Source organism: Notothenia rossii (genome assembly GCF_949606895.1).
Source record: "Notothenia rossii genome assembly, chromosome: 5".
Classification (NCBI taxonomy): domain Eukaryota; kingdom Metazoa; phylum Chordata; class Actinopteri; order Perciformes; family Nototheniidae; genus Notothenia; species Notothenia rossii.
In genome coordinates this window covers 75,522,515-75,538,907 of record NC_136903.1, presented here as the reverse complement: position 1 = coordinate 75,538,907, position 16,393 = coordinate 75,522,515, and the positions used below count along the sequence as shown (strand labels likewise).

General features: G+C 40.3%; 2 protein-coding genes across 3 annotated transcripts; both read right to left on the bottom strand.

Moving 5' to 3' along the window:
• Positions 1 to 4,124: 4,124 nt before the first annotated feature.
• rbm5 (RNA binding motif protein 5) lies at positions 4,125 to 14,008 on the bottom strand. 2 transcript variants are annotated; one of them, XM_079685324.1, is made up of 25 exons: positions 13,855 to 14,008; positions 13,585 to 13,626; positions 12,593 to 12,770; positions 12,328 to 12,483; positions 12,101 to 12,170; positions 11,620 to 11,693; positions 10,867 to 10,950; positions 10,508 to 10,568; positions 10,079 to 10,144; positions 9,806 to 9,966; positions 9,550 to 9,647; positions 9,286 to 9,373; positions 9,029 to 9,097; positions 8,674 to 8,740; positions 8,437 to 8,531; positions 8,209 to 8,326; positions 6,406 to 6,494; positions 6,117 to 6,293; positions 5,842 to 5,982; positions 5,674 to 5,760; positions 5,347 to 5,532; positions 5,174 to 5,248; positions 4,971 to 5,074; positions 4,755 to 4,884; positions 4,125 to 4,641 (listed from the first exon to the last, which is right to left on the bottom strand). In XM_079685324.1, the coding sequence occupies exons 2-25, from the start codon at positions 13,599 to 13,601 to the stop codon at positions 4,516 to 4,518; spliced, it is 2,517 nt and encodes an 838-aa protein (XP_079541450.1). In that variant the 5' UTR covers positions 13,602 to 13,626; positions 13,855 to 14,008; the 3' UTR covers positions 4,125 to 4,515. The 2 variants fall into 2 exon arrangements, with proteins under 2 accessions (XP_079541450.1, XP_079541451.1); XM_079685325.1 differs by lacking the exon at positions 13,585 to 13,626 and having other exon boundaries at positions 13,855 to 13,979.
• An 840-nt stretch (positions 14,009 to 14,848) lies between these two features.
• Positions 14,849 to 16,110, bottom strand: brk1 (BRICK1 subunit of SCAR/WAVE actin nucleating complex). Its single transcript, XM_079684879.1, has 3 exons — positions 15,939 to 16,110; positions 15,421 to 15,503; positions 14,849 to 15,324 (listed from the first exon to the last, which is right to left on the bottom strand). The coding sequence occupies exons 1-3, from the start codon at positions 16,054 to 16,056 to the stop codon at positions 15,298 to 15,300; spliced, it is 228 nt and encodes a 75-aa protein (XP_079541005.1). The 5' UTR covers positions 16,057 to 16,110; the 3' UTR covers positions 14,849 to 15,297.
• Positions 16,111 to 16,393: the final 283 nt, after the last annotated feature.

Here is a 16,393-nt window from a genome sequence, read left to right as displayed (position 1 = left end):
AACCGGCCTTCTCCAAAAAACAAAATACATGTCAAAGCTAAACAGCCAATTGTCTCACTGTGCTTCAGTGCTCTTAATGAAAAGTGTCTTCAGATAACTTCTGTTAGGATTTGGCATTCTTTTTGTTAAAATTAGACTTGATATAATGTGGCTGTTGTTTTCACCAGATGGTTAGAAGGCATTCAATTACCAGGTCCATCAGTGTCTGGCTTTTTCTCAGGAAATTGGATGCTTAATTCTGACTTGAATTTCATGGAAATGTGTGGGAGGCACACACTGGGTTCAGAGACAGCACATACCTTTGAATATACTTTGTACAGTCTCTTATTCTACTGCACAGCAGGTTTTTTTTTTTAGGAGTAGTAGTATATTACGGCATTTAGCCAGTCGACAAAGATCAGAGCGGTCACAGAACAAAAGGAGGACATTATAAAACCCAGCTCCGAGTCAGACTGCTTCAAACACTGTGGGACTTGTTGGTGCTTTCTGGCAGGCTCCCAGGTGGTATTTGACTAACATAACTAAGGCCTACTTTAAATTATAAATTACATTTATGGAAACAGTTTGTCTTTTAAAATGTGAAACATGTTGCCCTGAACTCCTGTCCCCTGCCTGCTTACACTACACTGCACACTACACACCAAAAATGTGCCTTATCAATGTTAAGAACTTGCCCAGATCTTTAATCAACTTTATAGTTTATTTAAAAATAGTTTTATAGGTGCCCCGGTATTAACTCGATAAAACATTTCATTAGGGGTTGGTACTCGCTGCAGTGGCCATGGTTTGAATCTGACCCGAGGCCCTATGCTGTCTAATATCATAATAAAACAGAATATCATTATTATTTTTTTTATATTTCCATAAGCCCATCCGTTGAGAGAGTGATATGGATCATCTTTCTCAAACTGTAAGATGTTTCTAAGAAAGTAGGGTGGGAATACATCAGCGTTTGAGTTTGAGTTTCCACCCAAAGACCACAGGAGTTAGGCCGCATTGCTAGAATATATTTATGTAACAGAGGTACATGTGAGGTTCCGAACATTTCTCCCCAAGAGGGGAAAGTATCAAAGGACGAGGAACCATGAAGTCCATGAAATAACCCAAAGGATGCTTTGTATTATTTTCTATTGAGTAACACACTTTGTTTGTATAAGGACTCTCAGCACAGAGAGCGGTGAACTCAACACTTCTTTGTGTGGATCAACACTATGATTTGTAATTTAATTAGCAGGCGAAGGTGAATGCACTCTTACAGATCAGTTAAACAATGGAGCAGGATCCAGTAAATGGCACTCATTCATTTTCCACTTACAGGATGTTTTCATTTTCTCCTCGTCTTGCACAAACAAAGACCTTGAACTGAAAGGGCAATGATCTCTTTAATCAAGATATACAGGACTGTCTCAGAAAATTAGAATATTGTGATAAAGTTCTTTATTTTCTGTAATGCAATTAAAAAAACAAAAATGTCATACATTCTGGATTCATTACAAATCAACTGAAATATTGCAAGCCTTTTATTATTTTAATATTGCTGATTATGGCATACAGCTTAAGAAAACTCAAAAATCCTATCTCAAAAAATTAGAATAGTTCCTCAGACCAAGTAAAAAAAAAAAGGATTTATAACAGCAAAACACAATCAAACATTTGAAAATGTCCATTAATGCACTCAGTACTTGGTTGGGAATCCTTTTGCACGGATTACTGCATCAATGCGGCGTGGCATGGAGGCAATCAGCCTGTGGCATTGCTGAGGTGTTATGGATGCCCAGGATGCTTCAATAGCGGCCTTTAGCTCATTAGCATTGTTGGGTCTGGTGTCTTTCAGCTTCTTCTTCACAATACCCCACATATTCTCTATGGGGTTCAGGTCAGGGGAATTTGCAGGCCAATCGAGGACAGTAATGCCATGGTCAGTACACCAGTTACTGGTGGTTTTGGCACTGTGGGCAGGTGCCAGATCATGCTGGAAAATGAATTCCTCATCTCCATAGAGCTTTTCAGCAGACGGAAGCATGTAGTGCTCTAAAATCTCTTGGTACACAGCTGCATTTACTCTGGGCTTGATGAAACACAGTGGACCAACACCAGCAGCTGACATGGCTCCCCAAACCATCACTGACTGTGGGAACTTCACACTGGATTTCAAGCAACTTGGATTTTGCTCCTCTCCAGCCTTTCTCCAGACTCTGGCGCCTTGACTTCCAAATGAAATACAAAACTTGCTTTCGTCTGAAAAGAGGACTTTGGACCACTGTGCAACTGTCCAGTGCTTCTTTTCCTTAGCCCAAGTCAGACGCCTCTTCCGTTGTCTTGAGTTCAGAAGTGGCTTGACCATGGGAATACGGCTATTGTAGCCCATTTCCCGGACACGTCTGTGAACAGTGACTCTTGATACCTGGACTCCAGCTTCAGTCCACTGTCTTTGAAGCTCCCCCAAATTCTGGAAGCGACTCTTCTTCACAATGCTGTTAAGGCTGCGGTCATCTCTCTTGGTTGTGCAGCGTTTCCTGCCACATTTCCCCCTTCCAACAGACTTTTTGTGGATGTGCTTTGAAACTGCACTCTGTGAACAGCTTGCTCTTTGAGAAATTTCTTTTTGTGTCTTACCCTCCTGATGGAGGGTGTCAATGACGGTCCTCTGGACAGCAGTCAGATCAGCAGTCTTCCCCATACTTGTGATTTAGTTTACTGAACCAAGCTGAGTGTTTTTCAAGGGTCAGGAAACCCTTGCAGGTGTTTCGAGTTAATTAGACGATTCAAGTGATTCGTTGAACACCCTACTAGTATACTTTTTCATGATATTCTAATATTTAGAGATAGGATATTTGAGTTTTCTTAAGCTGTATGCCATAATCAGCAATATTAAAATAATAAAAGGCTTGCAATATTTCAGTTGATTTGTAATGAATCCAGAATGTATGACATTTTTGTTTTTTTAATTGCATTACAGAAAATAAAGAACTTTATCACAATATTCTAATTTTCTGAGACAGTCCTGTATATATATATAACACAAGTGGATGTTTTCTTCATCCTAAACTAAAGATGGTGGATGAGGAGAATAAAAGTGAGTTCTAAAATGGCAGTGGAGATTGGTTAAATAGAGCAGTTCTTTAGTGCAGTGATTTATCTTTAAAAGAAAATCAAAGACCACTTATCTAAATACTCAAATTATTTTATATACACTTAAAATACAATGTTCACAGATCCTCAAAGATAAAGACTTCAATAGTGTGTATATTATGGCAGAAAAGTACCTTAAAAGTTTAAGAGACGAGAGCCCCAGAACAACTTTCATCCTGCAAAAATAAATACAGTCAGTTTAACATGATAATCATGGAATCTGGGTCTGTATTCGTGTCACTTGGAAAATGTACTTTTGGTGTTGGCTTCAAAGGAAGATTAGAGTGCAAGGTCAACAACCAAATTAGAGGAGTGGGAAAACATTTGGTGTCCTGCTGAACCTCAGCAGGGTGAAGGCCAGTCAGCGCAGGCTCTACACCAGAGTCCTCTAGTGCAAGGACAGCCTCACTACTGTTCACACAGAAGACAAGCTTACAGCTACATGTTCTATTGTTTAAATGCTGTATTGGAGATGAAGCAGGTCATGTAGCCAGCACAATAAACAACATGAGCAAGTAAGCACCCTCTCTGGGATTAGAGCGCTTACAAGACCAACAATCCTGTTCTTGAGCCACTATTGAAATAAGTCCCAACAGGTAGTGTTATAATAAGCCTGGATAATTCTACATTTAACAAGACATGTGTGATTTCATGACTCAAAATTAGACTACTAGAGTTTGTATTCACAAACCAACTGCAGTTTCATTATCCAACATTTTCTTTAAAATCCGGGACATATTACTGCCATACAATTCTGAACATTGCAAAATCATTGTTCCCCATTGGCAGTATAACATTTCACTGCAATCAGATATCACTGAGAAATATATACATGTGCTACCTAGAACCGCCCTCCCCTAACATCCTGTGCAGTGATAGGGATCCTTACTGGCCTTCTTTTTAATTGTTTTAATTAATTGCACCTATATAGGACGGCGATTAAACAGCCACATTAATACAACTTCAAAAATGTGTAAAGAAGAGGAAATTCATCATTTATCACGTATGCAATTTATTTTCTGTACAAACAGAGATTTTTGTATAAACTGTACAATTGTTTTTAACATGCTGAGGAAAACGATGGCAATAAACAAAAAGAACTATGTAAACAAGAGATGTGTGAATTTTACTTTGTACAATTTATAAATTATATTTTCACCAGGTTTATATGCCTCAAATACAGATTAGTTATATAGTCAAGTCTAATCATTTTGACGAAAGACATCCTACAGAGCGTGAAATTAATAAAGGGAGAACTTCTCTTTTGCCTCCATGCCAATTCGCTTGCCATTGTTTAGGCAGACATGGTGGAGGTCCACATCATAGAGAAGCAAATCATCGGCAGGCCACGACAGTTCATCATTTCATTTTGACACCAACAGCTTATTCCAATTCAGTGAAGCGAGCAAACATGGCTTTGCGGACCGCGTCTTTGTACGTGTCTGAAGCAGTGAGGCTGTAGTTGCTGCCTTTAGTGCCAAGTCCAGCTCCCTTTGTTCTCAACTGTGCCTGGGGGGGGGGGGGGGGGGGGGGAAACCAAAAACGTTATTACCTTATAGAGAGAAACAGATATTGATGCGGATTGGTACTGGACACAGACAGCAGGTAATTGTCGTGAATACCTCAATTGGTGTAGTGATGCCCTGCTGGTTGCGCCCGAGCCCTTTACCCTCCTTCCATCCCATGGCCTGCAGCATTTTGTTCCCGATGTTGTCGCTGTTAAGGCCGTCTTTAGTGGGCTGCTCGTAGTTACTGCACAGGGAAAGGGCATTGATTAAACATTACGAAGAATGGACTGGAAACAGTTTATAAAGACAATAATTAAGAAAAAGGCTTACATGACTGGTGGAGCAGGTTGACTGAACTTCTTCTTTTTGGGCGCTGGGGGTTCAGGGATGCCATATTTTTCCCTTCTCTCAGCTGCACGGTCTCTGTATTTCAGCTATTTACCAGCAGGATCAAAAAAGAAATATAAGATGCAGTCACACCGAGTAGGGGAACAATATGACATCAACTCGAGTGATTCTGTTTTGAAACAAACCTCGGTTTCATTTCTCTCCAACTCTTCGAGCTCCGCTTCGGTCATTTTAGATCTTCGGAAAATCTCAAAGTTTTTCTAGAAACGATCAGATGGACACACCAATTAGTTAATGGTCTTATGGATTGATACTTTAGACTTCCATTTTAAGGCCTGAAGACGTTGTGTGGCGTTACCTTGTGGAGGTCAGATAGCTGCTGATGTCGAACCAGACTCTCCTTGTTGGGGAACTGTCTCCTACACAGCAAACAGGCCAGCTTCTTCCAGTCCGTCATCTTGTCCTGGCCTCCTTCTCCACCGTCCGGCTCCGATACCAACTCCTCGGGGTCGCTGTCTCCACTGTAAGCTGCCACCAGGCCACACTAACAGGTGGACGGAGGCGGGTGTAAGTGTTGTTTACGTGAATCATATACGCTAATAAATATATTTACAATGCGCTTAAATATGTTTGACAATCATTTCTTTAATACTAAAAACTAAAAGGAAATGTAAAAAACATTCACCTTGGAAGTGTTGGCTGAGCTGGCTGGGGGCTCCTCCTCGGGGCCCCTCTCTATCTCTGGCATTAGTCTGTCTAGACTTCCAGTCGGCTAAAATAACAAAATGAACATAAATGAGCAAATCCATGGCTAAAGCAGAACTATGTCAGATATGAAATCCTTCTGGATTACCTTCTTCTCAAACAGTATGAAGCCAGCGTCAGCAGCGGCCGCCTCCTTCCTCTCCTCGTGACTAACGGGCTGAAAGCCTCCCTTGAAGTTGTCTTTGTGCTTGTTGAGACTTTTAGCCCACCGTTCCATGTCTTTGGCAATCTGGAAGAATCAACAGAAAAGAACAATAAGTCTAACATTTCAAAAATATTCAGATAAGCCTGCATAAAGTTCAAGAAGGAAAGGCCACATGCATAATAGACAATATGTCTGAGGTAGGAATCATATCACAATACCTGCTGAGCAGTCTTGCTTTTGGGCTTTTCCTTTTTCTCTTTGCCCTCTTTAGGATCCTTGCTGCCTGATGCTGCGTTATCGTTAGCTCCAGGAGAGGCGTCGGTTGAGACAGGAACGTACGTTTGCTTCTCACTGTCCCAGTACAGATACTGCTGAGTCTGAGAGTTGTAGTAATACTGAAAAGAAATGAACACCAATGTACATCATCATAACAAAGTAAACTGCTGTGACTCTAAACAACGCGACAGACACCACGTGACCTACATTTGGTGTTGATGGCATACTTACATGAGTGGTAGGGTCATAGTAGAGGCCAGTTTGTGGATCATAATAGTAGCCAGAGGACTCATCGTACTGATAGGAGGACGTATCAGGGGCTGTTGATGTTAAAACAATAAACTGTTAACCTAGTAATACTAGTAACTGAAAAAGTTATCATTTCACAAGCTTTCCCAACTGAAGTCATTTTAAATGGCAACTTTTAAGTTTTTGAATGTTAAGCTCTAGCTAAGCCTCAGCAGTAATGGAAAGCTGTCTGTCACCTGAAGGACTGGCTGTGGATATTGATTTGATCAGTTTGATATTCACAAAATGTTCAATTTCAGAAATGGCATTTTGCCTCATTTATAAAAACGGTGCATACGCTCAAAGTCCAGAAAATCACAAAATCAAAGTTTCTACCCAATGTTTGCGATTTATAAAAAACTAAGTTGACGGGAAAATGTGCGGTCCTCCGCGCAAACTGACCCATGCATACGCACTAAGCACAAACGCGGGAGAGACGACCCTATGTGGTCAATTGTACAGCTAATATAACAACACATTAGTTGTATTTCCTTTAACTGGTGGATTAAGGATATAAAGTTGCTGATCGACAGCTGGAACACAAACCACCAAATACAAACAAATAATTCAGATCCAGTCGTCATGACTCCACTCTGGAGGGATTCCGATAATTTCTTACAGTTTCTCATCAAGGAGGTGTCTCCTGTCCCACATAGTAAACATAGCTGAACCTTCCTCAGGCAGTGTTTCAGTGTGTTTATACAAACACACTGCATGAGGAAGGTTAGGCTATGTGTATTTTTTTTGTCATTCATCTTTTTCAGCCACTTATTTATTTATGTTGGTGACGATCCGACCTCCATGCTGCTACTCTGGTTCAAACTGCATCCACCAAACAATATGATTTATCTCGACCTCCCCAAAATAACCAAAATCTGACACGGGCCGTTTCTCAATCGCGAGGATGCTTCTTGGTAGCACATGTCTTCCGAGTCACTTCCTTCAGAAGCTAGGCAAGAATCCTTCCTGGCATTCGGAAAATGAAGAGTGGAACAGGCTAGCAAGTGTGCAGGTGTGCGTCATATGAGAGGCCCCGCCTTACATTTTCCACCACAGATTTGGGGAAATTGGTCCGTGCGCAAAGCATTGTGGGGATTTGAAGGACGCAAAGTCTACCCATGTGCAGCCTCAAAATTACCCCCAAACCAAGGACGCGGCCTCGGTGGAATTCCAAGTATGCTGGAGTTTGGAACAGTCCTTCGGTGGCACTTGATGACGTAGTATCCTTGACATTTTGGCTTGGAAGCCAGTTTCCTCGAGATTGAGAAACGGCCACGGTGTGAGATGTCTTTTTTAGCTGTTCTGTCGTCATTTCCTGCGATCTTCTTCAAGCAATCAGTCAAAATGATTGAATGAATGGGCGTTTCTTTGACTATTTATAGGCAAATATGGGCGTTACGTGAAGCCCGCAAAAGCTGCGCCGCATTTTGAGTTGATTGTGATTTATAAAAAGGGAAACCGGCGTAGGATGTGCCGTACACAAGTCCTGTGCCGCTACGCAGTCTTTTATGAATCGGAAAATGTCTGCGTATTTATTTGCTTTGTTCTACGTAAGCAACCTTCCCACGTCAATCCTACGCAAGGCTTTATATGAAGCCCCAGGTCTCTGTGGTCCAAGCTTCCCCAGGGAAACACTAGTATACATGCGTTATATGAACACAGAAGGACGGTGATCTCTGGAGGAGTTTATCTTAGTGCACATCACAATTCAAACTGGACAGGTGGAAATAAATTGTGTTCTCGTACCAGAGCTGGCTTCAGCAGACTGTCCTGAGGTTTGTAATCCAGGAACATATGAAGCGTCTATGCCGGGAAGATGTCCTGAGTGGGCGTTAGCCTCCATTTGTTGGGCAAGCGACAATGCCTGAAAATAAATAAATGGTTATTTAGAGAATGTTACACTATGCATTCTGATTGAAGTAGTAGAGTATTATTACTAGTGTAATTACAGAATTACAAAAATGTGTGTGTCACCTGAACAGCTGGATGGGCCATCATATGGGGTGGGTAGACTTGTGCACCCTGCGCGATTACTACTCCAGCTGGAACCATCTTTACTCCTGGGGCCGCTAAAATGTAAAAAGAAAGCTGCATGTTAGCGGATAAAAAGCTATTTAAGGCTCCATTTCACTAATACAGAACAGTGACATTACACAATGAAGGGCCAGTAACTGCAGCAACATCTGTGGAAGGTGTGAGAGACAATCTTACCTCCTAGAATCCCGTTTCCCTGGGAGGTGCTGGCTACTGCTGCCTGCTGGTAGAATGCCTGGTAGTCCTACAAAAAGTAATTCATTCCATTAAAACCTAACCGTGGTATTTTTTCAAATCAAATTAGGATGTAGCAACCTTCCGATGTAAAATGTGTAACTTTTTTATGATGTACAGATACAGCGTGGTGTCTTATCTCTGAGGTGAAGTATATAATGGTTATTAAGCATGTGCTGTAGTCTTCTATAGCTGCCACTAGATGCTACTACGGAGCCATGAGTTACTAAATGCACCACAAAGCAAACACAAAGTATCTGCTCTCAAGTTACAATGTTGGTTCATTTGTTCTACTGACCTGTGCCCTTGGAGTATAGCCTTCTTCCAGGTAGTTGTACTCCGACATTACATCTGCGCTCTGCTGGGGCTGGAAAGGTAAAGCAGTGGTTATGAGCCTCTAACTTTGACACTGGGAGATTCAAGATTCAAAGGTTTATCGTCGTAACACAACTACGGTGTAATTATGCCATGTATGAAAAACTTAGATCGCAGGTTCCTCAACAGTGCAATTCAATACATGATAAATAGCCGGATGTTGACAATAAAGTGACCCACCTGACTTGAAGACCACTGGGCTGCAGCGATGGCTGTGCTGGCCACGGAGAAGGCACTGACACGGTTCCCGTCAGGTAGCAATAAGTCCCTGACAAAGGCAAAGGGAAGAGTTAGCAAACAAACATTTATTACCACATCTGAAGAGTGTGGCCGATTCTGTTATTTAAAGTCAAGGATATTAAAAAGTAAAGAAGATAGAATAGATGTAGGTAAATCTTTTCGTCCATCAACAAACCAATGGACAATTCACACTATTGTACTAACTTTCTAGCGCTTTTAGCAAAATCCACCCCAATGGTTTTCCCATCCAATTTTAAAGGCGGCTGCAGTCCCTGTAAGATGGTTAGCAGCTGAGAGGCCTCCTGTGGAAGGGAGGGATATTCAGACATCAGTGAGGCAAGTTCATCAACGAGAAAAACGATAAGAAAATCTCAGGACTAACACCAGGGGAGGCCAAGTGGAAGGCAGTGCTAAGTGGTTGGTTTAAGCAGTAAATTGTACATGTTAAAGAATGACTCACCAGAGGGGAGGACAGCTGTACGAAGGCAAAGCCTCTGTTCTGGCCTGTCTGCTTGTCCTTTATGAGGCGGATGTTGTTTGATGAAAGATTAGCATATGGTGCCAGGGCCGTCAAGATGGCTTCTACGGTGGCCAGAGGAGCTATATTTCTCAGGATGATTGCTGCGAAGAAAAAAAAAAAAAGACTATATTTAAGAAAAACCCTATAAAAAAGGTTATCAATATTTTTTGTTTCTAAACAAGCAGGATGTTTCCTCTATAAGAGAGTCCTTACTGTCGCCGTAGAAATCTCCGCCGGGCTGAGTTTCTGTCGCTCCAGTGTTATTGCCATTTTCACTGTCTGTTGAGAAAATCACAGAAGAGAAATAATGCATTAACATAGCGGTCCGGAATGTGTTATCAAGAAACTGGAAATTGGGTTTAAAGTGTTTTGTCAAATAGTGTCCCTATCCTTAAGGTAGTGTTTAAAATATAGAGCCTTTTCCGTGAACTCTATTAAGTATTTTGTTCCAATTTTGTATTATTGTCAGGTAGCAAGGAAATAAGGCATGCTGTTTCCTATATGCACTTAACCTACATCCATATCATTTGGTTTACTAGGCCTAACACCAAAAACACAAACTTTGCTTTGCATCCCAGCACTGTTGCCTCAGGCTGCGCGGATGTCTGCAGTCTTTGGCCTCTTGTTGATTTAACTACTTACCGGCTTTGGTTGCTCCACACCTGAAGCACTTCAGCCTCCTCCGGAAATTGTACAGGCCACACTGCAAGTAACCGTTCACATCATTTTTATTATACACCTACTAACGCCCTGAACAGAGCTGCCTCAGAAAACAGGCAACTATATTGGTGCAGCATACCATACTTACCTGAGACACAACCTAACCGTTACCGCTTATTCAAATGTAGGTGTACCACAAAGTAAGCTAACAGGACTGCAACAATTGTAACTTATGGGCCTAGCATATATACTTATACGAATGTGTGTCAGTGTGTGAAGTGTTCTGTAGTAGCATGGTTCGAATAATGTAGCCATGAAACCAAGATATATTATAAACTTACAGTGTTGCAGAGCCAGTCTTCATACTTGTTTCTGGGGTGACTGTAGTGCATGTCCACGCTTTTCCCCTTGATTGTCAGACGTTTCTGAAAGAAGACAACAAAAGTCAGTCAACCATTCTTGGGAATAATCTTATCAATAGAGCAAGCAGTGTTGGAAGGGAGAGAAGGGGGAGAGGGACCCCCAACAGATATCCTTTGTGTAAAAGACAAGACAGGCACATGATGTATATGTGAGCGTGATGTGTAGAGGGTTTAAGGTGTTTGGGACCCGAGTGCCCAGGCTGAGCTGGAGCAGAGTGTACAATGTGACCCTAACAGACATTTTTGAGTGCTTTTAAGAAGAAAAAAGGAAAAATGGAAGCTAAAAATGTCCTCATCTACTGAGTTTTAGGCTAAAAAAATAATAGGCTGAGCTTACATCCAACTCAGAAATATCACTGATAATGACTATCACCAAGTAAGGATCTTGAATGCACATACAGGAGAGAACCTCTCAATACGAGTTAGCTTTGCTAATACTATGACAATTAACAAAATAAAATGTATAACATTAAGTTGTAAATCATGTATTTAAGTATCTCTAATAATGTAGAAAAATCACATATTTATGCTTTCTGGCATACAATCCATGACTTTTTTTCAAGAAGATCTGTAATTTCTACACCACTAATTCAATGCACTTAGGTTGCCTTTTGGGTTATTTTTTTCCAGATCCCCAAGATTAAAAACTAGACTTGGCGATTGTGAAGCAACCTGATTGGTCTCCATCCATCGTGTAGCATCTTGCAAGTGATAAAAGTCCACGAAGGCGAAACCACGGCTTATACCTAGAGACAGCATTCAAATATAGACGGGAGGCGTGTTAGTTAAGAGTCCATGGGCATATTATTCAAACTCTTCCACAAACTGCTTCATGACCCAGGCACTGTTAGGTAAGGCCACTCTTTAAGAGTTTTACCATAGCAACATTTCCTGTTGAATATCGTTGTTTTAAACACACTTAGCGACAAAGTGTGTCTGCCAATTACGTTTCTGTTTAAACAGTTTTTCTTGCTCATACTTACCTTTTAAAGTTCCTTAGTAAACTGAAATGATAAATCTTATAGAAACATCTTAAATCCTTGATACTATTCTCTGCTAGCTGCTATGGGAAAATGGGTCTGAATGGAAGCAGATTTGTCCTATGGTCAAAGACTGGGGGGAGGCTGAGGTCCGTCATATTTCAAGGTCTCACCTGTTTTCTTTTTCATCAGCCTGACATCCACTGGCTGTGGTCCCTCCAGTTGGTCTATGGAAAAACAAATCTGAAAAAGAACGAGACAGTATGTTAATATTATGATTTGAAACCTAAGCCCCTTAAATAATGCAGTACTTCCAACAGAATGAGTAGTGCACACAGATTTAACCAAAGGAAAAACACTTAAGAGGTTGCATATCTGCAAAAGAAAGCTACAAACTTACATCGTCTTGAGTGATATGAGGAGCGAGACCCCAGAGCATGATAGTCTTGCTCTTCTTATCGTCCCCAGGCTCCCTTCTGTAATCCTCTGGGAAGTCTCCATCAGAGTGATACCCATCTTCTGATCTATCACTGTTACGTCGTTTCCTTTCTCTTTGCTTTAGAACAAACAGATCCGTGCATCAGTTAATTGTGAACCTGTTCTGTTGACAGTATTTTTACTCATACATTATACTACCAATAAATAGAGAACTATAGAATAACTACCTCTGGACTGTCTCTTGTTGGTCGACGATCTCCTTCAAACCGATCACTGCGTCTCTCTTCACCCCAGCGGCGCTGGTTGTGATCACGCTCTTGGTCCCTCTCTCGTCTATCGCGCCATTCTGGATCATCCCGGGGTGCATCAGAGCCATATCTACCACTACGCTCTGTTCGACTTAGTCTATTAAGGAGGACATTGAAAAGCATGGCAACACATCAGTAAAACTAGCCTGCAATAGTACAATGTGTCTTAGAATATGATTTAAACAACTACTTTTGTATCAAAAACTCACTAAAATGTGTTCTTAAATTGTGATATTACACATCGAATGAACCTTAATTAATTCCCCTTTTTGTTCGGAAAATGTCAAAAACTTCCATTAAATGGTGCAACATTTACAGTGTTCGTTGGAGTGCTTATGTGTAGAATGTTTGCCTTTACATTTACATCAGTCTATGATTTACAAACTTTATGTGTAGTCTTCTGGTACACAAAAACTCTTTACAGAAAAACCACACATTATGAATTATTTTGGATATTTGCCACTTACATTGTGTTGGTTACCCCCACCCTAGAGGACACTTTCTTACTCTTTAAATGATAAATGTAAGTTTTTGCTGGGTGTGTGGAATGAAGAAAGTAAGACAGATGGCGGTGTTTTGACATCCCAACTGTTTTCATCAAATCAGCTTTACATTTATGAAAACATTTGATGAAGTATCATCATATTTTATTTTTAAATCACATTTGTATCTGATCAAATCCAGTATGTATTACTTGTTGTTAGTTTCTCCCCTACAAAGATAACTTTACAAGTTAACTGTTAAACGTACGTATGACAAGTTTTAATGCATGCGTTCTTGGTGCCGTTTAACGTTCGCTTTCTTTAGAAGAGGCATTTAAACTTCAATTAAAAATGAACACTGCCATTTTAATTAGCCATACCTACTATGGGCGACAGCGACAGGGCTTAACGTGACTAACAACTACTCACCTTTTATCTGCTCCCATTGCTCCCAAAACCACCCGCACGACTCTAGAAAGAAAGCAAGCCAAGACTTTTGATTTCAAATGCTGTGTTTTGAGTGAATACGCATGCCTAAAAACGGTTCCACTAAAGTCGAATTGGCTGAATTAACTATGAGCACAACCAACTGCTAATAGACCATAACATGGATCAGGCCTAACGTCAGCAAACACACGTTACTTTAGCGAGAAGCCATATCAATGTTTCAGTTTCCTGTGTGAAAGTGCAATGACTCACCAGTGCAGTTTGCTAATAATGTTTTTACCCGCTAGTAATTTATCAAAAATGTAATTGAAAAATCGTGGGTAAGACTCATTTCACGTTCAAGGACTAAGCACAACACTACGACTGCACCTTCTTTGTCCCAAGATGCATTGGTGTTTTACCCGGTGCATTATGGGAAGTAGGAATATTTCGCCCCGTGTTTGGCATACAGGCAGCACTTAGTCCTTTTGGTTCAAATATATGCTCTCAGTCTCATTACGCTTGTGACTTAACTTTTTCTGCCGTCCACAATGTTGACTGGTTAAGTTAAGGATTCAAATTACAGAACATAAACAGTTGGGGCTGGAGCGCCAAGTTGTTAAAGCTGTGTGCCTGCCTAAACTAAAACAAAAGTGCTGCCTACCAGACAAAACTAAGGGTAATTACACACGTATATCTTGTTTTCGGCCATTTTAATGGGTTTACAGTGTTTCAGTTTGCCATTTTTGCTACATATTGTTTTTGTTATCATATGATCCTGTAAAATGTGCAACAATTCCGTTTAATACGTTCACTGGATTGCATTGTAAAGTTAATTGCAATAAACTGACCTGCAGAATATGACTCCTAAATCCAAATTACTGGTGAAAGTGAAGCTATTTCATTCCTTGTTTGTCTTCACACTCACAAAACTATACTAATGTATTGTTCTTTTGTTCTTTAAAACAAAATGTATTATTAAACGTTTTATTAGATCATTGATGCCAGTGCTGTGTACTATTTCACTGCATCCCACTAATCCTGGAGTTTCAATAACAATTTGACTCCATTTGTTTTGTTTGCTTTCCAGCTCTTGCACTGTACATTTGTGTATATTTAGTTGTTTGTCTTTATTTTGAATATTGCTATTGTCTTGTCTGTTTGATTATATCATGAGCTACTGATATTTAAATGTCTTTCAATGTGTCAACGTACCTGGTCACTGATTTTTTAACCTACTGAGGTAAAATACAACATGAAACAAAGACATTTTTTATCATTTATTACAGTATTTAAAACCTGATACATCACCACACAGTTCACTGTACAAGCAGGTCCTCAATTAAGATGACTAGAGAATGTATTGTTCTTGGCACACAAGGATATCCCCTTTCATAAATCTTAAATGTGGTAATGACACTGTATACAACACACATTGTCACACTGACAACATATCCATAATTGAGCTCCAAAATATTTGTTAACAATATATGGAGCTCATTTTTGTTTTGTAACAATGATGATGATTGAGTCACCGAAATCCAAGACAGACCCATATGTTCTTGAGAAGAAAAATAACACAAAACCATATCATATAAAAATGGTCCACAAGGTTTCAAAAAAAGTAAGGGTGGAATCCATCACACTTATTCAAAAAAATTCAGGGAGGGGGGTGGTCAGGTAGCTCATGGATGTTATGCACTCCCATGATGATGTCTAGGTCAAGGTCTCTCCTTTCGTCACCTGTAACGACACATAAAACATGATGTAATGGTTATATCATTTGAAATATTATAGAAAATGTATTGAAATGTTTAAATTGCATTGCAGTATACTTACTCTCGCCTCAATGTATTCAATCCTCCTTTCCAACGCTGTGAGCTTCTCATTGAGGGTGGCCAATCGTGATCGACACGACATATCTGAAGAGGAAACATTGTAATTAGCATGTAACGATCACCAATCACACATTTAACGTTAGCATTGATAAATTGACATGAATTAATAGTGTCACTGTTACTGGATTGTTATGCTTCTGCTGGTATAACGCAGCCGAGCAGCGTTTGCATTGGCTTCACTGCCCTGTATCCACGTTAATTCAACTATTTCAACATAGTCTTTTGCAATTGTTATGTTAGCTGCCCAATACTCGCCACCAAGCAGTTATTATATGTATAAGAGGGAACAATAACCAGCTCTCAGCTAACGATAAAGCTAACTGGGAGTGGCCACTGAAAGCATCAACATCAATGCTAGCAACAGCTGAGCTAATGTTAGCAGAAGTAGCTAGCTGTTCATCCACATCCGCGTTAGATGATTACACACGGTATCCACATTAGCGCTATTAAAAAGCTTACCAAATGAGTTAAGGAAGTCTGCGATTTTTTTGATGCTGCTCGTTATCACTTCTATGTACTCTCGATTCGCCCAATCTTGGTGAATCTCTCTCTGCACTGGATCTTCCTGGCCAGCCATTTTGGAGGAGTTGAGGTTTAATAGCGCAGCGTTCAATCAAGGATAGCCCCCTGCCTTCAACCAGGAAGAACAGCAGAGACTAGTGCCGCTGTTTCTGTTTTCAATATTGGGGAAGTAATTATTACTAATCACAGACTACTTTTAAATAACACATTTTGCATTATTCAAATGATGTAGGCTACTCATTGTAATAAAAAAGGCCCATAGTTATTGGCTGAATATTATATTATTGGATTATAGTAATGGATGCTGTGTTTATCACTTTATTGCTCTGATAAATAATTCGCTTTTTTCTAAAGTTATGCAACACAAGTTATAGGAGCTCTGCTGCCTGTGC